This window comes from Anguilla rostrata, chromosome 12 (assembly GCF_018555375.3).
Source record: "Anguilla rostrata isolate EN2019 chromosome 12, ASM1855537v3, whole genome shotgun sequence".
Classification (NCBI taxonomy): domain Eukaryota; kingdom Metazoa; phylum Chordata; class Actinopteri; order Anguilliformes; family Anguillidae; genus Anguilla; species Anguilla rostrata.
In genome coordinates, this window is record NC_057944.1 from 10,441,675 (window position 1) to 10,464,837 (window position 23,163).

General features: G+C 42.4%; 1 protein-coding gene across 1 annotated transcript; it reads right to left on the reverse strand.

Annotated features, from left to right (window-relative positions):
- Positions 1–3,607: 3,607 nt before the first annotated feature.
- Positions 3,608–22,605, reverse strand: LOC135236966 (coxsackievirus and adenovirus receptor homolog). The gene is made up of 7 exons (XM_064303619.1): positions 21,792–22,605; positions 12,675–12,844; positions 7,924–8,128; positions 6,573–6,728; positions 5,888–6,010; positions 4,927–5,062; positions 3,608–4,418 (listed from the first exon to the last, which is right to left on the reverse strand). Exons 1-7 carry the CDS (start codon positions 21,841–21,843, stop codon positions 4,166–4,168), a joined length of 1,095 nt encoding a protein of 364 aa, XP_064159689.1. The 5' UTR covers positions 21,844–22,605; the 3' UTR covers positions 3,608–4,165.
- Positions 22,606–23,163: the final 558 nt, after the last annotated feature.

Here is a 23,163-nt window from a genome sequence, read left to right on the forward strand (position 1 = left end):
GCCTGCAAGCAGCCGATTGTGGGAGGATGTGTGGCTTTACAAAAAAAAGAAAAGAAAAAAAAGGTATTGTTCACAGCAATAATCAAGCAGTCCTCTTTTAGAGAACAATGACATTTAAACATGGTGACAGTTCACGTTAAACTCAGTATTAAACCTTGACCTAGGATTATATGAATCCACTGGCATTATTGTTTTGATTATATTATTTTGATATTAGTACAATTAATATTACTAATAACAATGTTTCCTGCCATAGCTTTCTTGTGTTCATTGTTCTTGATGATTAATCGTGACTAAATCATAATACATAAGCAGGCTAAAGCTGGCATATGTTGCTCTTGATGCTATTATGCCAATTCCACCATATTATTTTGACCTCATTGTCATTTTGATTTGGCTTCTAATAGCCTACCATGATGATGGTTCTGATGATTACTAAGAGTAGTCACATATGAATAAATAAAAACTGAGGATATAAATAAAAAATGAGAATAGCTATATTTAATTTGCTCTAAAATAATTAAAAATGAGAACTATCAATTAAATTACCTAATTTATTAATAGGCAAGTCTACAGTAAACTGGTGGAATCAGACAACAAGTCAAACAAACTGCTCTATATCAGGTTTTAAGATTAAGGAGGAGTCAATTAGTTTCATGATTTAAATCATATATTCTTTATTGATTGCAGGATCACTACTTCTGAATTACAAAACAGAAGACATTAAACAAAACATTAAACAGTTAATTAGGAAATACCAGAAAAGAGAGAGAGATGGACGAGCCAGAACTTGCAAAAGTGTTACCCACTTCCAGTTTAAGCGCCAGAGGATTAAAGGAAGCCAGCTAAAAACACACAACCAATGAACCACCACCAATACCTTACCCAGCATGGTTTGAGGATGTCTGCCCTGATTGGGTGATGCTGAGTTAAGGTGTAGAAGGAAAGGGGGGTCAGGCTCATTTATGACAAGGACTGGCCTACTTAAATGCTGACCATGTACTTATTGATTAAAGTGAACTTATGTAGTTGGACGCAGGGCTATGCACTTATCAAAAGATTCCTGAATTAACTCTCTAACCTGATCAAACATGGATATGTAAGGAGGTAATTCAGTTCAGCTTTTAAATACCTATAAAAAGCATGGATGTTTGTCTCTGCTTCTACAACAGGATGATATCTGTAGACAGATAATTGCCAAAGCCAGCCATTTGTAACCTCCACCTTCAGTCAAAATATTTTCCACACAGAAAAACCAAATCGTACCATGTTGGTTTCTGCTCAAAACTGGAACTGGTTCTAAAAAAGTAGATTTCAGCTATCAGGCTTCAACACCGTTATCTGTATAGACATTAAGATTTTCACTCACTCACTTAAAGGTCACAGATTGCATTCAAACTCAAGGGAAATGTTAGGCCTGTAGCCATGCAGGGTCTCTGACCCTCAATATGGTGCTTGTTCAGACACATGTGCTTGTTTACTTGTGGGTGGGACTGTTTAGGAGGAGTTCATCGGGGAGGTGAGGCGCTCCTGAGCACCCATACATTCTTGAGGTGTTTTTCATTACGGATTTTATCCCCATGGGGACATTTCCCTTGCAGCATGCACATACATAAATACAGATAAAATTTGACATATTGAGGCCTATTAAATACATATTGGATCTTACAGACCAATCCACATGTTTGCCTCATTAATGTACTGTATGCTTGTACACACAGGGCCACATTACTTGAAACAATTTAGGAAACATTGGGTAGCATTGCTTTGGAATACTGCTTGTTAAATTTGTGTGAGCTAAGCTAGCCAATATTGATATCAATACTTTTAATGGAAGGCCAAGATATGAATGAATGACTTACAGACAGTGCTTTGTATGTGAGAGTATCTTGGCATTTTTGTACATTGAAAAGGTGTTTTTCATCAGATTAAAACTACAACAATGGTTGCATTCTCACAACCGCCACTCACGTTTCCAAACAAACCCGTATTCCCGACAACCGTTGTAGTTTCAATATGGGAACTTGTTTGCATCAGAGGATTCATTTTGGGTAAACATGATGCAATTTATCTGTAGTCAAACGTCAATTAAAAGTTCATTGTACCTGTGAGACTGATTGAGAACAGCAATTCTGAAGACTTGCACAGAACTCCAAAATTCTCTGTGCAAATGAAATTACCAAAGCAACTGCACAATATGTTAATTTACAGTCCATTATAAGTTGACTACAATGACACAGCTTTAGTATGATGGAAAACAGTCAAAAACCAATTTTGAATGAAGTCTAAACCATTTAGTTCATTTTAAAAAAAGATTATATTTCATCTCGACAGCACGCATCGACACAAGACACATGTAGGTTATTACTGATGAGGGAAAATAAATGTACATATGGAAATCCTTCAGGATACTAATATACAACACAAAAAGTGGTTTACTGAATCATTAGCAAAAATGTGATTAAGATTATATTCACTGGCACGCAGGACATAATGTCACTTACTGTAAAAAAAAAACAAAAAAAACACCATGTTATCTACATGAAAAATACAATTAAACATAGAAGGAAAAAAATAACCCTTCATAAGCATGGGTACTGACACCATACTGTAACACAGCCCACCGACAGGCAGGGGGCGATGTGCAGGGGATAAGGCACAGCAAGGCAGGAAGTGGGACCCCGAGGGCATGCCGGAGAGCTGGCTGAAGATCACAGGCACCGCGTGTGCCACATCCCCGTGTAGCATGGCTGTGTAGTACGGAGTTCGTCTTCAAGATTCGATTCCCGGGTAGGACACTGCCATTGTACCCTTGAGCAAGGTACTTAACCTGTATTGCTTCAGTGCATATCCAGCTGTATAAATGGGTGCAATGTAAATGCAATGTAAAACATTGTGAAAGTCGCTCTGGATAAGAGTGTCTGCTAAATGCCTGTGATGTAATCTCCCCACTGACCAGGCTGTGGCACTGCTACCGTCATTTCCCCCAGCACGGCCCCACGCCGAGGCCAAAACCGGCCACACCGGGTCTGCAAGCTCGGTCGAGTTAGAGGCCCGTTTCACGGTCCACTTAATAACACCCTGTTGAGTTGAGTGGGAGAGAATGACACTTCCGACCTTTGACTGTCACAAGAGAAATGAAACACAGCTTTATAAAATAAGCAGTCAACACATTTGCCTGCAAAGTAAGGCGAATGAAACGATAACTCTTCTCTTTGAAAGTGTCTAAACTGGGCACTTTTTTTTTTTTGTCGAGTCTCACTTAAACCTGTTATAAAATACAACTGCAAAGCAGTAGAAGAATAGGTTAAAAAATGTTGAATGACTTTTTGGCACAAACATATTTCCCTAATTGCCTTTTCACAACTTTTCCCAGGAGAAAGAAGGTTGAAAGGAAAAAGACAGGCTCTCGCACAGCTCAAACGTGCGGTTACAAATGCCATGGTAACCTGGCTCTAAACTCTCCCCACCGCTTCCGGAATCATCTGTCTGAAAGGTCACAACTGAGCCAATGAAGAAATAACTTACAATGTGGATGACTATTATTCACTATTATTCATCAAAAAACTCAAATGATGAAATAAAACTGAATTGGGAGACAGTCCAGCTGTACATTTATTTAGTAAAAAAAAAGCATCTATATTAAAAAATGAAAAGACCTTCAAATAGCATCTCCACATTAGATATGAATGCCTTTCACCCATTCTGGATTAGGTCACATGTGACTTAAACATTGAAAACATTGAAGCTAATGTTAAAAAGCACCTACGGATCAGGCAGATAATCTTAAAAAAAGTTTAAGAGAATGGATATGAGGAGGCTCTTGTTTTCATTGGCATTGTGCGTAGACCAGTCTGATGCCCATACCAACAGGAATTCATCATACAGGCAATTAAAACAACTGCATTCACAGTTCTGAAAAGATCTCTACAGACCAATAAAAAATCAGTCATGCTTTATGTCACTACACTTTAAAATACAGGTGCCCTACGTACAAGAAGATGGCATTCGCCATTCAGTCATGAATTCTACTATTGTGTTGTCAGACAGAGGATGTGCCTTCAGTACCATTTTGACGCTGTGGCGCAGCGTTCAGTCTAACCGAAGCACGACCTGGTTGGCTGGACGCAGGTTTAGGCGTACAGCGCAGTCCCGTTTTCCCCAATTAAACGATGGAGCCGTCCCTTCTCTGGGCGGGGATCGCGGCGGGGACCGCCTCCGCGCGGCCTGGGTTCGGCCCCGTCGAGTGACCGGGCGGCCGCTCCCGCTCCTCGGTGGAGGCCTTGTCGTACTGGGGCTTGGGCGCGTACTCGTGCAGGTTGGAGGGGGACAGCGAGCCCAGGGAGGAGCGATGGCTGCCCGCGCTGGTCACGCTCCGCGCCACCGACACCCGGCTCCTCGGAGGAGGAACGTCCTCCCTACGCGCCCCGAGAAGGAGAGAGAGAGGGAGAGAGGGAGGGAGAGGGAGAGAGAGGGAAGGAGGGAAAGAGAGAGAGAGTTTACTTTTACACACACGTTTATTGGCTTATCATTTAGTTAAATTTGATTGTTCATGATCCACAATAAATTGAGTGCTACGCTAGGTAAAAAAAAGACAATCAATTAACTACAGGCATTCCCACATCTCCTTACCAAAGTCAACAAGCATCCAAAAAGACAAAAAGTTTTTCTTTAAGCTGATTTTAAGCTCCACACTGAAACTGCAAAAGAAACGGGTCGATTTTTACTGCAGTACAATTAGTCAAAATCCATTCATCCATTCAGCCTTAACTTAAGACTGGTTGTGCCCTACATGTCTACCTTTAAGACACGCGTCTACCTTCCCCTCCCTCTCTATCTCCATCTCTATCCCCCTGTCTTTCTATCTCTGACTCTTTTTCGCGCTCTTCCTCCGTACCCCTCTCCTACGTGGTCTCCCTCTCGTACCTGATCTCGTACGCGGTTTCCTTCTCGTACTTCCTGTTGCGGGCACGGCAGCAGCAGAAGAGGACGATGGCGGTGAGGATGAGTGAGAGCAGGACCCCGATGACCGCGCCGGCAATGACGCCGGCCATGTTCCGGGCTAAAGCGGGGGGAGAAGGCACCTTACCGAATCAGCACTCACGGCAAATGCAATTACCCGGCTTTCATCAAAAACCACATCTGTGATTGGTCGAACCTGCTAAGAGCGATGAAGCTTGTCTAAATTAATTTGACGGTTGTGATTTATTTTTACAGTATAAATACGATTTCTACAGTGTAAGTTTTAATAAAGGACCTAATTTTTTAACCAGTGCTGTTCATTGGCATTTTGACACGTTTTTAATGCACACGGTCCTTAAAAAATGGTTAGATTTATTTCTGTACCTGGGACAAGTAGGAAAGAAGAACACTGAACGGGCCAGTAGAAAAAATCCTTAACATCAAGCCTGCATTCTGCATTCTGGATTTAGCAGTAAAGGTAAGAATACTGGCTCAGTGAAGCGCTGTTTGCACTAATAGAAGGGAAGGAGGAGATGAAGTCGTGCGGGAGGTGCACAGTGACTATCAGTGGAAAGCAGGAGGTGCACAGTGACTATCAGTGGAAAGCAGGAGGTGCACAGTGAGCTATCAGTGAAGGAGGACAGTGACACAGTGGAGCAGGGTGCACAGTGACTATCAGTGGAAAGCAGGAGGTGCACAGTGACTATCAGTGGAAAGCAGGAGGTGCACAGTGACTATCAGTGGAAAGCAGGAGGTGCACAGTGACTATCAGTGGAAAGCAGGAGGTGCACAGTGACTATCAGTGGAAAGCAGGAGGTGCACAGTGACTATCAGTGGAAAGCAGGAGGTGCACAGTGAAAACCGATAGAGCGCCGTAGGATGCTGAGTGATGACTGGCAGAAGACAGACGGCGGGCGGTACTGACAGGGCGTGACGTGCAGGTGGAGGACGCACTCGTCCGCGCCGACGCGGTTCTTGGCCGTACAGCGGTACGTTCCGGAAGCGCCGGCGGACACGTTCTTTATCGTCATGACGCCGCTGACGGGATCTGCACGGGACGGTACGGCCGTTAGAGTTAGGCCGGACGCAGAGCGTTCGCACGACCTCCCCCCAACACAGCCATTACTCACGACTCCATTTACAGCACCTCACCTCAAAGCTGAGACTCACTCCGTCTGCCTGTTTCTCATTTAACACAATCCAGCGCTGCCATATTGTTTATTGTACACAGACAAATTGCGGAATACTGAAATTGTATACTGAAATGATTTTTTCTTGCACGACGAATTTTAAAAAATATAAATCTAAATATAAAAAAATAAATATATAAAAAATATATTTTAAAATATTCTTATACTTTTTAATATCAGTCATCTCTGGGTAAGGCTCTGCGCGAAGCAGATTTGGGTCAAATGTTTTGGGTTCCAATACTTTTCTATGCTTTTTCTGAGCTTGTCTGGTGTATTGGAACCTATGAAATGCTCTCAAAAAGTGCAAACCCCGTCTTCTGGTCCTATTGGCAGGCTCAGTTTCACCAGGCAAGATCAACAGAGCACGGAAAAGTATTTGAATATGAAAGAAATAGGTGTTTGACCCAGGTCTGGTCTTACCTGGCACGGTGCTGGTGGGTGGCAGTGTGCCGTCGCTGGTCTTCTCCCAGGTGTACTGCAGGGGGTGGGTGCCCTCGGACGAGGCACACCTCAGGACCAGGTCCTCCCCTTCCCGGGACAGGCCCTCCTTAAAACAGTGAGGTTTGGACGGCCTGACTGTGGGGAGGGAGAGGGAGTAACCAAAATGTGTAAGACGTTAATGCTTCCACACGGTATGTCTGAGGACTGAATTTACATGAGAGTGAAAGCCAGAGACAGGAAGAGGAGCAGCAGGCAGTGTGTGACATCAGGCCCAAACACTGCAGCCCGTAGACTGGGTCTGTATAACACACACAGCCAGAGAGCGGCAGCCCTCCGCCCCCAGCGCTGCCAGGGCTGTTTGCTTTGGCCGCTGTCAAAACAACAGAGGGGGCTGAAGCTTAGCAGCAAAAACAGGAGGATTAACGCTGGTCTGCCCGTCTTTCGAAACCGCCCCGTAGTAATCAGAGTGCAGGAAACGCAGGCGCTGAAAAAATCCAGAGAAGCATAAACGTGACGCGGGCAGTGGGCGGGGGGGCAGAAAGGGTCGACCGCGGCGACAGGCCGTCACCGCCCTGCGCGAACAGCGTTTCCCCGGCGATAGACGGGTGAGCTGATGTCTGGAGCAGGGCTGTGTGGCTCTGTGACCGAGTTCAGGGCACATGAAAGCAGATTTCAATCTCCCACCGCTTCCAGGATTGACTAGGAAATCTGAAAGGAGGTTTGTGCATCAATCTAAATCTGATGCGTAATGTCAGTTCCACACGAGGCATCTCACAGTGTTCAGACAAAAAAGAGAAGACTGCATGATTGCCCGCCCAATCAGATGCAGCAGCAGCCACCAGGCGTGATCTCAGACCAACTGCTGACAATCTCTTGACTCAATTTTACCAACGTTGTAGCATTAGTATTTTATATATTTAGTGATTTCTATTTTGTGTTGTATATGTGTGTTTTAAAAGCCCAACCAAGTATTGGAAAATAACATATGCAATAAATGCTGTGATACATGGCATTGGATTCTAATCTTGTAATTATCTCTGTTTAAATGCATCTGTCAAATAAACATTAAATGAATAAAATAAATAAATAAATCTCTGCGTTGCCGTCAGTGTGCGAAAATCAGGGCATGTTCGTCCAGCAGGGAGGCGCCCAATGCTTCGGCAGAAGTCAACGCGGAGTTGCACTTTCTCCACACTCTCACAAATGTGTCGCGTTAATGTGTCAAGTCATTCGGTTCGTACAAACTAGCCAAATTCCATTTCCGCAACAAGCACACTTCCGCATTACGTTGGTACACGGCTATGTTCTGTAACGTGATACCGTCACCCACCCATCACAGAGAGGAAGATCTTCCTGCTGCCGATGCCGGGAGCCTTCTTCACCTTGCACTGATACGTCCCCGTGTCAGAAACCTCCAGCCGGGTCAGGTTGACCGAGGCGTCTCCGTCCTTCGGGTGGGCGGAGCTGAAGTGCATCCGCCCCTTCGTGGCGGGGTAGTAGTCTTCGTAAACCCTGCCGCCTGAGTACAGGAGTATCTGCCAATGACAGGGCACGGTTGCAGTTACCACGCAGAACATCAGAAACGAATCGCCTGGACAATGTGACACTCAAAAACACAAACAAGCAAGACGTCTGGAGAAATGACCACAAGACACACAGAAACGAACGGTTTGAACATTACCACAGCACATGCATGTAAAACACGCATGAACAAGCATTCAGAAAATTTTTATTTACTACATAAACACAGAAATAAACTCTGATACAGTTACTGTATAGCGACACACAGAACAAAATGCTTGTAATTCTGCACAGTAATTAAAAACAAGCACCAGAACATCAAGGTACATGACAAGACAGCTTATTATGGTGGAAGTGATCAACCCTAGCATCCACAGCTTCATTATCCTGCTAAACTCCTTCAGCAAGCCAGTGGCATGACTCCCTTATCTCTGCAGGAGAACAGAGAGCTACTGTTGGCTTCAGTGGACATGTGTCATGCAATCAGACAGTCATTCCACAGGTCAATAACCCCCCCTGAGTCCATGTCCCACTCACTCCTCTTCACCTCGATGGAAGCTGTACACCTGTCACTGAATGTGCACCTGAGATACAGACTGAACTGGGGCAGACCGCAGACAGTACGGAACAGCAGTGACATCAACGACAGAGCCGAAGAGCTCACTATGACTGTAGGGGTGTTCCGGTTCCACCTCTAAATGTGTACTTGAACTGGCTAATCATTTTACCGATTCATCCCATTGAAATGAATGGGCGTGCCTTTCCAAATTACATCTGAATAAAAGTAAAAAAAAAACTAAAAAAAAACCATAGGCTAGGAAAAGATGAGAAAGGAAGTGACATACAGAGTGACAGTGTTTTAAAACGGCTCAGGCTGTTCAGGACACGCGTGATACGAGAACCCAAGATTAGAACGAACTTGTCATTCCCATGAATTAGATGGCATGACATGGAGATGAATGAGACAACCACACATTTCCTCTCTACCGATGGCTCACAATGCAACACTTCCTAACTTCTGAGAAGCACTACCTCTGCCAGACAGAAAATACACTTTTTTGGTCTCATTCGGGAATGCTGGGGCAGAATAAGTTTGTAATGTGAATAGTATGCACTTGCTAATTTATATATATTTACTTCCATTAACAGTGCTATATATATATTTCTACAATACACCACGGCATCATTGCCTACATTCAAGGGTACCATCAGCCACTGGGTGCAAGATGTGCCACTGTCAGAAAATAGAATAAATAGGCCTAACTAATAAATATTTATTTATTATTTTCTTATTTGTCTCTCTTATTTCTCTCTCAGCAAAGAAGTAAAAAAAATAAATAAAAATGCAAAAGTTGAGTAGAGTGGTTTGAATTATCCAAATAGACTTACAGGTATATAGATTATTCAGACCACTTCAATCTAGACTTTTTTTTTTTTTTTACATCTTTGCCAAAATGTAAGATAGATTTTAAAAGTTCTCTACACTACTTAGACATCAAAGCCACTCCTTTTCATCCTTATAATCTCCTACAAGACTACTGCAAAGTAATGAATGAATAAACAGGCTGCATCACTCCTGAAACTTCTCAACAGCAGAGGGCCTTCAGACAACATCTGTGAAACTCTCTGTATATCTGATACTGATGTGGGCACATGTTATCACGAGCGTGCCTTTAAGCACTGAAGCGCTCAAACCTCCCACTTCTGCACTTTTCACTCCCGAACAATATCACACCTTAAAAATAGACTTCCACAAACTCATAATTCAGAGTACATCTTTTTGTCTCATGACTGCCGGACTTTGGGGGATTGGTCTGTACAACTGCAGTGAGCTATTGCTGTCAGTGAGTTACATGTTTTGCAGTGAGTGCAAGTTGGAAATAGACTGAACAGTTTGTAAATATTCATTATTTTTTGTTCTTTCATTGTTTTGCCAAAGTCTTTATTTCACCGTAAATATCTCATCACTGTAACACCAGCTGCTGGAAGAAAAATTTCTACTGAATTCCTGCCTCCTGAGCCTTCCTACAACCTCGCTTGACCGTGAGACACGTTTTACCCAACGACAATCCCTCAGATGAATGAGATCAGTGTGAATGGTGAGATTTGAAAATGTCAAATATACCTTATTTGGAAATAAATTGACTATGATGAGTATAACTACCAAGGGGACTACTGAAAAAGCAGGGATAGGAATATTTTTAAAAAGTTCCATCACACATCAAACGGTATTGAAAAACAAGGTGTCTGAAACAAGGAAATCAATGATTGATGACGATGGTTCCAACAGCCTAAAAAGGAAAACTGAAATTCCAAACAAAATTGTCACAATTCACATCTTCCCTTCAGAAATACAGATGCTTAAAAAAAAGGCTATACAGCAGCAGCAACAAATGCACACCAGCGGTTGAAACAAAGCTATACAAACTATCTGACATAAGAGTTGGCTCTCTGCAAGCCAATCATTCATTGTAACAACAGTAGAAGCAGTCTGAATGGTTCTGCAGCAAGAGTTTGCTTAAACACAATAGGTCTCCACTAAGAGCAAAGCCAACTCTGATTCTAAGAAGCTTCCGGCACCATGTGGAAACAGTAGTTAAACCAACCAGTCCCAATGTGACCAACGCTGCACTTTACAGCGAGAGGAAAGGAACCAGAGCACAGGTCTACACCGTCCCAGAGAGCTCATTTTAAGACTGCAGTCTGCTCAAAGACCTGAGCTGATTCCTGATTCGGGCTGGATCAGGCTGTGTGGGATCTGACAGTGATGCTTTCTTTCAGAGCCAGGCTTTTCCCTGCACTTGCTTGAGCATGAGTTCTAATATCAGAGCCGAACTGGACAAAACGTTAAAAGTCCAGAGGACTCCCATTCTTCTGCAATCAAGGCTTCCGGTTCCTTCCACTGTCTAAGACATCCAATGGAAAAAGCTGACACCAGCATGAACGCACGACATTGAGACAAACCGGAACTGTACCTGGAACCCAGGCGACTCTAAGGATCCCAACATGCAGCCACATGACACCAGCAAAGCTTCCAGAAATACAACATGAAAACCTGAGCGTGAAAGCAAAACTACCGCCAATTCTGCAAAACCTGGCAAGGCTAACACCCACTGCCAGGCTAACAGCCACAGCAAGCTGTGGCCAGGCCAGAACTCGATGGACTTTATATGCTCAAACTGTAAAATGTTGCCAGAGGTCACACAAAAAAAAAAGCTTGTGTGTAGTGAGGACATTATTGTGTTAATGACTGGAAGAAAAGGGTCCTAAATTAACAGGATGTGTTTCAGAATTCTCAACAGATCTCAGTAAGAAAAACAGGACTTGTAGCCATTCCATAGGCCTGCTTCACCATAGCTGCTCATATCAAAAATGTGGTTCAGTCGAGGATGATTTCTGGAACCCTCTCACATCACATCGAGGGTCCCTGCAGGGTCTGGCCTGCTTCAATGGGGCGGTGATGATAACATCACGCTGACCCAGTTTTGGTGAAGGCCGGAGCAGGCACTCTTTGGGAAGGAATGCAGACACGCAGGCAGAGCCGGGCTCGCCCGCGAGTGCCAAGGGCCGCTCACAAACACGAATAACTGGCAAACAATTAGGGGAGACTGTTGCCAAAACCGTTACAAACCCAGCACAGCCAGGACTTAATGACGGTTCACTGTCACTCTAGACTCCTTTGTTGGGCTAACAGGGGAAATACAAGCCACATGACCCCATTCGGTAGCGGGACAATGAAGGAGAACATCCAATCTTATCAGCTTTTCTCACACGCCGGCTAGAAGCCGTATGGTCAGAGCCCTCTCCGATAAACCCACACAAGAGAGAAAGGATCCGGACCGAGAGGAACCGCACTCACCTCACATTACTGACTGGCTTAAGTGGGGGTCAAAGGTTTCACACTGCGGTTATATTCCCCAAAAGTGAGAACTGATCGTCTTCTTAATATTCCTTTCTAGTTTTTAACGCAATTATAACCATTAAATTGTAATAAACACGGTTGGATTTTTGTGACCTGTTCAGCAGACAAGGACTTCACTGGACTTAAGGTTTTTGTTACATAACTAACACTCAGTTAACCCCACCCACTGAAAACCTGGCATCTGGCCAAGGGGGAAAGCAAGCCAGGTTTGGCACAGGATTTTATACTTTTTTCTTTTTTTTTTTTTTTTGTTGTTGCAAGAATCATTTAAAAATATTTCTTGGCCATTTGTGAATGCAAAAAAGTATTAAAACAACAAATCAGCAAAGAATTTCAGATTTCAGCTTCCTGGGTCTTTAAGTGGAGGTGTAAGACTGGTAGCTTCAACAGGTTTCCATACAAAGTCGCAAGCAAAACAAACCATGTTCATGCTACGCAAACAAACACACGAAAACAACTCACTAATCAAACAAATTATAAGATAATGTGTTAAATTTTAAAATAATTTTTTTTAACTTTTGGCTGCAGAAGGGGTATCAGAGCCCTGTTGCTACATAACAGCTGGTGGCACAAAGGGCTGGTCATGAAACACTCCTGTACAGTTCCTCAGAAACGGCAGTGCTGTTGACGCAACTCACAACTTTGTCTAAATTCTGGCTGTCTGAGGCCATTAGGGTCCACTCAATGTCCAGGTGCCCAGAGTCTTCAGGGGCCAGTGTGAAGTCACAGTCCAGAGTTACACTGTCCCCGCTGGCTTTCAATATCGACCTGGGTCCAGTCGAGGTGATTTGCAGTCCGTACGCCATGCCTAGAAAATGGAAGAACAGTACATCATACATCAGAATACTCAATGTGTGGAATAGCCTGCCGGATCACATAGTAGAGGCAGAAACTCCTCTAGAAAAGCTTGTCTCCTACCAAATAGTATTTTATGAGTTGCCAGTAGGAGGATCTGGTCACGCTGGTCCCCCAGCGAGACACCCCTGGTGGGGAGATGTGGCAGTTCGCAGCAGTGTAGTATAATGGCTAAGGAGTTGGTCTTGTCGCAGGTTAGATTCCCTGCTAGGACACTGCCGTTGTACCTTGAGCAAGGTACTTAACCAATGTTGCGCCACTATATATCCAGCTGTATAACTGGAGACAATGTAAGTTGCTCTGGATAAGAGCGTCTGCTAAATGCCTGTAATGTAAATATAATGAATGGATCGTTGGTTGTCGAATGGAGAGACAGACAGAGACTGCGCACCCACACAACACATGCAATCAAATAAACCAACATCTTCACCCTTCCCCCTCTCAGGTTCCGGGTGAAAACAATAAACTAAAACAAAAAAATTTCAGTAACGAGGACAGAAGAAAGTAAAACAGAGCAACAGCTATTATCAGTTCCCCGCTCGTGGCTCCTCCTACTTTTGAGTGGTGGTTCACTTTCTCTGTATTGTGTGCTCAGATAAACAAAACTGAAACCAAAATGAGGCCAAGTTACAACAAACAATATTGGCTACCTTAGCTCAGACAAATAAACAAGCTCTATTCCAAAGTACTGCTACCCAATGTTTCATAAATTATTTAATGTAACTTGACACCTAACATACAAGAAAAGCTAGTTTCATTTTAACTGAACTTGAATGAAGTTATCAAGGTAACTAGCCATGCAGCTGGTATAATGAAGCTGTATAACTAAGTAGCCAGCCGGCTGTATCAATGAAACAAACGTGGCTATGTAGCTGGCTACACCATGTTTTTGTTAGTCTAAAGGTTTACAAATTTAGTCTGAGGTTTTATGGCCTACCTTGTAACATTAGTCATGTAACTATCGGTATCATAAAACGATATTATGCAGGGTTTGCATGTGAATTGAGAGAGAATGCATTTAAATGAAATATAAATGAGTTTCCTACAAATAGTATACCGCTATAAAAGCAACATTTTTAATTTTTGGCCAATTATCATTAGTTTGCAAGCAAGCTGGGTTCCATTCTGCACAGAACCACAATGGCGACGACAACGTTTTTACAACATCCTTTTTCCTGTGTATTAGTGTTCAACAATTGGCTACTTTGATCATATTTTGTAATTGGCCGAACCAGCTAAATGTCCAATGGGGCAAATTATTATGGTACAGGAGCATTTGTGATCGGCAGGAGAAAAAAGTTGGAAAAAATGCAACAATTACGCCTTTGACATATTTCCTTCAGCACAAATCAGAGTGAACGCACAGCTGCTCTGAATCGGACACACTAATGAATACTCTAACAGCATTAAAAAGGTTGATGCTTAAATCACAATGGTGAGACGTGATCTGCGGAAGTACCTGGCCGCAGGAAGATGTCACGCGCTTTAGGAGACCTGACAGGCAACTGAGATGAGCCATCAATTAAACATCTTCTCCTCCGGTCGCCAAGCAGACAGGAATGGAGGGATGGAGGGAGAGAGGGAGGGAGGGAGGGAGGTAAGGAGGGAGCAGCCTGGGCTGTGTCCTACGTGTTGTGCCTTTCATTACTCTGGCATTCCACGCCCACACTGCGGTGGCTAAACTCTAATCTGCGGAGCGAGAGCCCGTCCAAGTTTAGATTGCGGTTATTCTTTGGAATTCCGGGGACCGGGGGGGATCGCAGCCGTTGTTAATGAATCCAATCCAATTTGGGGCGAGTAGGAACAATAAGCCACTGATTTTATTTCATCTGATGGAGCACAGTGTACTCCTAAAATAAAATGGTGGGTTGATGCAGCTTTTTGTGAGATATGGACTCCATGAGGAGGGGCAACTTCTCAGCTATAGACTGTGCAGATGCACAAAAAAACTATATGTCACAGAATACAATATGTGACAGAAAAGAAAACACCACATATCTATGCAGGTAGAGAATCTTGTTTTCATATGTACCCTAGATGCACAGATTTCACCACAGAAGAAAATATGTTATTGTGAAAAGAATATCAGTTAAAACCCAATATCATGTATTTCTCCATCCTGAATGTAAGCAATCTAAAACCAATACCTAGGCCTATTTCCATTACAACAAAAGGCCTGGCCTGTTTGTTTATATTCCCTGGACAGTAGAGATTAGTTTAGGTCATGCTGCACATTTTATAAGCTGGGTACAGGCCTTGTGTGTTCACAGCTGAAGATGGATGAAATTGTGTGTTCATGCAATAAATCAGAAAAACAAATAATCTAAGCACTCAAGCCACATAGGCATTCACAGCCACATTTTGTTTTTCCTGCGTGTTTCACAGCATGCACCAAAGAAAAATTTGAAAGCACATATGACAAAAGGTGGAAAAAAGGAAAATGGTTCAATGCAAACAATGTGGGATGACCGAAAGCACTAGCTCAATGATGGGGGGCACCAAAGACCCATTTCATGCCAGGAAAAATTAACATATTAATGTTTTGTGATGTAACAATGTAGCGTATAGTGTAATTATAATGCCCCCTGATTAAACCAACACCTCAGGTGACAAACGTCAGTGAGCATATTAAGAAGGAAACAAGATTTCAGACCGTGCAGTTTGATTTAGGGGTGGGCGATATGACGATATTAGATCGTGAAGGATTAAAATGTCTCCACAATCTGCCTTTCCAGAGAGATCGGGAGTATCAGGCTACAATGAAATTGCACATTCTATCAGTTGCACTGACAACGCTCATAGGCTACAAGGCATCCAACGTTGTTTTCTCAGCCAAACCTAAAATCAATTTTTTCAGTACTTCCGCGATTTTTTTCTGTGCCGGCAAATAAGTCAGAGGTGGTCCAGCGCTAGTTTTTGGTTGCTAAGAGGACGTGTATCGACCACCCCATATAAATGAATGGAACTTGACATAAATTTGCTAGCATACTGTAGAAGTGTCCTGTCTTCCATATTTGAGATTAATATGAGAAATGGTGGTTGCTATCAGCACGTCTAGGAATCCGTACATATTCACAGTTGTAAGCCAAGTCGCAGGACGCAAAATAGCCGTTAGGAAAGCAGTTTGAAATTATTAAGCAACGTCTGCGCCATTGCTTTTAATGGGTCATGATGAGATAATTCCGAGTGTGTTGCTTGTCTTAAAGTTGATACTGTAAATAAGACTGTTTTAATATAACTACATGTAGCCTATATGGAGTTGGTTTTTTACATTTAGAAAGTTTATTATGTGTACTTTTTTTACTGGACTTACATTTTAATAGATAAAAATGTTCAGTTCTCTCTAATAAATATGAAGTAAATACACTACCGGTTAAGGTGGTCGATACACGTCCCCCCTCGGATGGTCGATAATAGGTGCTCTCACTCTAGCTAGCTATATAGTACAGGTGCGCCGTGGGTCTGGACGGTTTCGTGCTTGTTTATTTGACAACATTAGGCCTAATTGTTAATACTTTGCAGAATTGCACTTGATTAAAATCTGGTACTTTGGCCCAAATGGTCTCTGTTATTCTTTTTATTTTAGGTTTTGTTCCCTTGACAGGCAATATCTTCTTAAATAGGGGTATTAGTTTGACTGCACTGTTCATTCACTTGCAAAATAGTCTTAAATACCAACATGAAAAAGAATTGTAATTAGGCCTATATCGTGGATCGTGCCTGAAAAAATTGTGATATGATATTTTTGCCATATCACCCACTCCTAGTTTGATTTTGTCTTGTGTCCCGGTAACTAATAATTTTACTTTTGCTGAGAATGGTTTGGCATTGATTTGCCATTCAAAATGTTACATACTTACTGCTTAGGTGTGATTGAAAATATTGAGATTAAAACAAATGTATTAATTTTATCATTAGTGTTGTTATTTAGAAATTAGGCCCCAGCAATGACTGGTGGAATATAGGCTACCTTATACGCATTCTCTTTCGTACCAAAGTAGGCAAACAGGTTATATAAAGCAACGCCAAAGCCATCAAACTCAAACTGCAAACGAGAGGAGAATAACCAGACGCACAAAGAGACACTCATTTCACTGGCGAACAGCTGTGTGGAACAGCAATGAGAAAAACCTGGTATCAGACCTGGGTCAAATACGTATTTGTTTTGGATTCAAATGCTTTTCTACACTTTACTGATCTTGTCTGGTGTACTGGAACCAATGAAATACTCTCAAAAATAAATTGCAAACCCCGCCTTCTGGTCATATTGGCAAGCTCAAGTACACCAGGCAAGATCAATAGAGCACAGAAAAGTATCTGAATCCAAAACAAATACGTATTTGACCCAGGTCTGCCTGGTATACATCGAGCAATGGTGAAGTGCCCACACGCACATACATACAAAACAGACAGAGCAAACAGCCTCGTTTCAGTCACCTCAGCATGCAGATCTTCGGTATTCCCATTGCTCAAACATTTTTGAATTCATCGTCTGTCAGACATACATCCAAAAAAAATAAAAATAAATAAAAAACCTTCTCCGGTCTCAGTTGTACTCAGTTTGTCGTTTTTCCCATTTCCTCACACACGATACGGAGCCCCCTGAGCATCCATTTGACGTACATGGAACATCGCTGTGGTGTCTGTGGGGTAGCCTCCAGAGCTGAATGAGAGTTTTTAAGAAGTCTCATCCGGATGTTGTCTCCACAGGTCTGCACACCTCACTCTCTGTGGTCATTTAGGGTGAGTTAGAGGACAGTGGTCTTGGTCAAGATTGGCAGATACCTTATGTGGCTGTCCACTGGACTTTGATGGGAGACCCAAGATCGATGAACCCATTTTGACTTAATCAGCTCATCTGCTCCTCTACAGGACCGGCACAGCTGTCGGCTCCCACTGCTGAGAGGCAGAGCTTTCTCTGGCCCTACAGCTCAGAAAACCCACAGTGCATTGTTCTTTTAAAAGAAATCTGACTTCACCCTGAAAATGCAATAAGAAGCCATTTAATTGTGACACCGCATCAAATCAGAAGACAAACTATGTGAATACAGTTATGAAAGATCCCCAAGCATTGACACGTTATCTGTTTAACCTGAAACTCAAGAGTGTGCAAGAGAGAAGCATGCGTGTGTCATGTAAGGAAGACTACAGGGGGTTACTGGGTCAAAGCTCTGCACTCTATGCATCTTAGCAACATAACTCACTTTATTTAGAGGTGTGGATGTGGGAGGACAGTCTAACAGCACCATGGTACATTGAAAAATTAGATCTTGGATGCAGGAAATTAACTCATTACAGTGGCAGCCAGCTAAAAGGGTCTCAGAATTCTTAGAACTAGCCTGTCGAGTCTCTTCAGATGGTGAAATTCAAGTGCCCGCAACAGGGCATTATTCTTCAGCGACAATCAAAACAATCCTTATAAAAGCAGAAGTGCCTGAGTCACTAACGTATTCGCCCTCATTTTGATCTCCCACTGATAGCACAACTCACTATGTAAAGTGTGGCTGTTTTCTGGCCTTGACACTGACAACTCCGCTCCGGGCTTCGGTGACAGGTTCCTCTGAGCCCAAAGCAAAAAAAAAAAAAAACCCTAAAAAACTCAGTACTCACTGTCCTAAAATCCTTCTTCAAATGAAACTTCTTTGAATGTGTTGGGTCACAGAATAAAGCCAAAACCTGTAAAGCCACTTCAGGAGCAAACATCAACAGGTTGCATTTTGTTGCAAAATGGAAAAATCTGAATGCGGCCGATATTTAGACATTGAGATTTTATCCACAGAGAACGGGTCAGTTAGGCAATTTCATGTTGTGACTCCGGGAGGATCTGAGGTCCCCTCACTAAATATGGCCCTCTCCTTACTAAACAGCTGGGTGGATTCTCAGGAGAAGAACAGCAGCCTATGTGCCTAGAGAGCAAACTCATTTGTATTAAAGCCTGAGCAGGCAAGAGAGAGGGAGAGAGAGAGCGGCAGTGCAAAAAAAAAGGATATTAAAAATTGTAGTCAAGGAACACCTCCCCTCCCTGCTTCTGCCCTTGCCCCAACCTTACAGAACGAATTTCAGTTCTGGGACGCTACATGTTAAATGAGCAACAGGCCGTGAATACAAATTTGCATCATTGCAGCCATCAGAGTTCAGCGGCAGCCAACTGCCCATTAATCAGCAACCGCATCGTAATGGAACGCAATCAAGGGTCCTTAATGGCCCATTTGTTTTCCAAATTGAAGACGAAATAAATGGAATGCGGGCAGGCCCCCGAATCAGCAGCTTGCAGCTCCGGTGCATGGGCCCCGGGGGGTGCAGCGGCCCTGGGGTGCAGTGTGAGGCGCAGCAGCAGAATGCTAAAATGTACGCTAGGCTCCGGGCCTTGCATATTCATGCCCCCTGTCCTCATCGTAAGATCGCAGAGGACAACGTGTCATTTTAGACTGTGATTGGAATTCTGCGTGTTCTTGCTTTGTTTCCAAAGGACAAAGCTTGTGGGGGTGGAGGGGGGGGGAGGGGTTGTGGGGTGTTGGGCTGGAAGGAAGGAAATCGCCACGCTCAATCACAGGTGCTGCATACTGCAAAAGCCAGGTTTACACAAGCCCAATGTATTAGGCTGCAGTGTCATTACGGTATTGAACAACAATGGCTTCTAAAAGGGAGCCCTTTATATTAAGTTGACGTTATACCAGTGCAACCAAACCTATTTATTTGAATGTGTTTGTGACTGGGTTGAGCTCAATTCCATTTCAATTGGGAAATTAACTGTAATTCAATTCACATGAATGTCTCACGGATTGAAAATGTGGGCATTTTCAACCCGTGAACAGAATTTCAATTCAGTTCCTGAACTGAGGAAATGGAATCACTCTAATCCTGTTGCGTGACAACATAATGAACATATAGTGCGTTGTTATACTGGTTGTATAAGAACAGAAACTTCTATAGGTATATAATAAATTCTATTTTGTAAATTATTCTTTACATAAAGTTTGTACATTAGATTTATGTGAATAATAGGCTATGCAAAGTCTGAACTTAAACAAAGGTTAAGGTTTGGCTATTCCTATTGCTGTTGCATGATAGTATTTATATTTTGTCAATCGTGTAGGTGTAGGAACACAATTATTTGTGCCCTTAACTGTTGCAGTTGATTAAACGAAATTTAACTGAACTTATAAAACGAAAACTCCTATCCTGACATATTTATATGTATTGCTATTCATGTGTGATTGCTGCCATATTGGCTATTAATATGGGGAAATTAATTATTACACCATAAAACATTCAGTTCGATTATTCCAAAAGAAAAGTACAATCAATCACCTGAGAATAACAGGACGCTATGCTACAGTGGAGAGACGGGAGGTTTGGCTAATAAGGTCATGGACAAGGACTAGACGACTTTATAAATGACGTTGCGCTTGTCAACTTCAACCTGGCACGTTCGGTGTTAGCTTACTCGAGTCAGTGCATACATGGGTGCATAGATCCAGAAGTTGACATGGATGGATTTCTCGCTACACCCTCCCAACTGTCCACACCCTGAACTACGGAGATTTAGGCAGTCGTTCGAGCCAGTTCAGGAGCACACTGACGTAATAATGACCGGCCAACAAGACGACTATGAAATAAGTATACCACAATTATGGCTAGCCTACCAAGCTTACAGAAGCACACGCGGTGACCTAACGTATGGTCCATGACGGTGATGGGCAGTCTCAGGAAAACGATTTGTTTATAGTCACAGATAAACAACGGGATTCTTTTTTAACAGCTGTACGAAACTGCCCCAGTAAAGGTTTATTTCATTTCATTGCTTAGGCTAATAACTGATTAGCGCACAATCGCATTAACAATGGGAATAAAACCCCTTCACTCCCAAGACCCCGCAGACGCGCTTTTTCTAAGCCCCACTACAAACACACGGAACTACACATAAAATAAAGAAAAGCAACGCAAAAATCACTCCATTACCTTTCATTTTATACACCATTCATTATGTACCTGAGACCATGTCACATAACCACTTTGTTGAACGATGTTTTAAACGTCATAGGAAACACTCGTGCACATTAAAACAATCAAGTTATTAGTATTTATTCTTATACTATTCATAGCGTGCACATAGCTGTGTCGCTCAACATTGCAAAACATAATTAATTCGTAAATTCGCAATGCATTAAATTTCAGTTATTTTTCTTACCGCAGTTACCAGACCTGGTCTATTCTGGCTGCACTCGGTTAAGAATAACTGTACTAACGTTGGCAATCATTATGCCATTTCAAGTTAGAAGATCATCTGAATTTATGCGATTGGACAAATAATATTACCATAAAACAATACTGAAACGCAATGTATAGGTACAGCTCTATACCTAAAAGTCAAACAGATGATTAATCCACCGTTTTGCGCACGACTGTTACTGCTGATCCAAGTAACGACGAGTACACACCACTGTTCAAATGAAGATTATACGATTCAATTCACTGCTGTGTAAAAATCGACATACCTGCGGTATTTCTAGCTTTCTACTTCAGTGTAGCAATAACGTTAGCTATAACGGTCTCTGAAAAACGCTCTGGCTTGGTGGGGGGATTTAGGTGACATTGATGCCGAAATTAACAGTGAACCGTAGTTTCAACATGACAGCTCGAATTTAGCTAACGTTAGCTAGACTACTTAGGTGCTAGACTACTTAGTTAGACTAATTTACCATTAAAACTAGCTCGCTGTCTTGTTTTAATATCTGACTTCGTTTCATAACTTTAATGAGCTAGTCGTTCTACAGTAACTAAATGTTTGATAGCGTCGCAAATTCACGACCACGGCTCTACCGTGCACCGTTAGCTAGCAAGCTAAAGATAATGAGAACAGCAGCAAAACCAAAAAATTGTATTAATGAACAACTTACCAGGAAGTATAATTCCCAATAAACGATACAAAAATGCATGCAAATCCATCATTCCACGTTAAAAAAACGTATAGATCCTTTCTAACGGGTCAAACAACAAACTTGTTTGAGCCCGCGCCACAGTCCCCTCGTTTGCTAATCTGGGTCTCTCCAGGTCTCAGCATCAGCAGGTGGATTTGGGAGCTGGATCCTAAGCATGCAATTTCCGGAGGTTTTGGTGCCTCCCGTTATGTGCTATGCATTCTATATATCCTACTAGCCTATTAGGATATTGATACAGGTTTTCGTTCACTTTAAAATAAAATAGCCTACATTACAAATGCGAAATTGGAAAACAGCTATAATTACACTTTACAATCATTGCAGTCACTCTAGACTGTTGTTTACCAATCAGTCTCCACGCCCAGTAATAGCAGCCTATAGCTCCTATATTTCGTAAAATATAATAATCCCGTATCTACCCATCTTTTCATATGAGAAATAACCACTACTACCAACAAGAAAGACTCCCACGAGTTGGCACACTATCATATTTAGCTGTGATCATTTACAGTAGCCTATTTCAGCTCAACAAAGCGTAAATGATCATGCTTTGGACTACTATCAGAGTCCCACCGGGAAAAAGATAAAAACAGCTGATTTAAATGAGACCTGAATTTAAACGAGAAATTATTTGCGGTCATATTTTTCTTCTTCGAGGGAAATGATAGACCACTCCAAAATAATTTCACGCTGGTCCCTAAACTCTAATCAAGAAGTTCCACTCCGTTGAATTCGGAGAACCTCTATGGGAACTGTTACCACAGCAACAGAGGACCCGTGCGACCATAGGAATGCCAGCTATGGTGTCTGCAGTATCAGCATCCCAAATAGCACAGCACAATATACTGAGAATATATTTCAAGAAGTGCTCTTCTGTGATAGACAACACAAAAACAATTGATGAGAAATCCATCATTAGCAGACAAATAGCCAATTTTATGTGGTGTGTGAACCACAAAGCTTATGCTGTATGGCCCATATTGTTGGTGAGGGCCTATAGCCTGCAGCACAAAACACAAATAATATCACAAACATAATTTTGACCAGACAAATTCACACCAATAAAAAGGTAACTAAATATGTTTGACAGTTGAACCTTTAAAACTGTATTTGCAACCTGAAATAGACCAGATTTCACTCTCTCGCCACATCTTACATCTTTTGTCAGTAGCGCAACGTTTTGAATTTTGTTTAAACCAGCATCCAGGCTGTACTACTGTTTAACTGCCCACTGTCCATTGGAATGGAAGGGAGGGTCTGCATCAAAACGTTCTCCTTCCCTCCAACTAATTACTCAATTGTCATGAGAATTTGAAAAGTACAATACTGA

Bases quoted from the DNA above. Each gene is read 5' to 3' on its own strand.
- LOC135236966 (XM_064303619.1), bottom strand. From the start codon at position 21,843: ATGATGGATTTGCATGCATTTTTGTATCGTTTATTGGGAATTATACTT. The intron at 8,129-12,674 runs GTGAGTTGCGTC...TGTCATTGGCAG, and splicing joins GCCAGAATTTAGACAAAGTT to ATACTCCTGTACTCAGGCGG. The intron at 4,419-4,926 runs GTACGAGAGGGA...CGGGGCGCGTAG, and splicing joins GAAACCGCGTACGAGATCAG to GGAGGACGTTCCTCCTCCGA.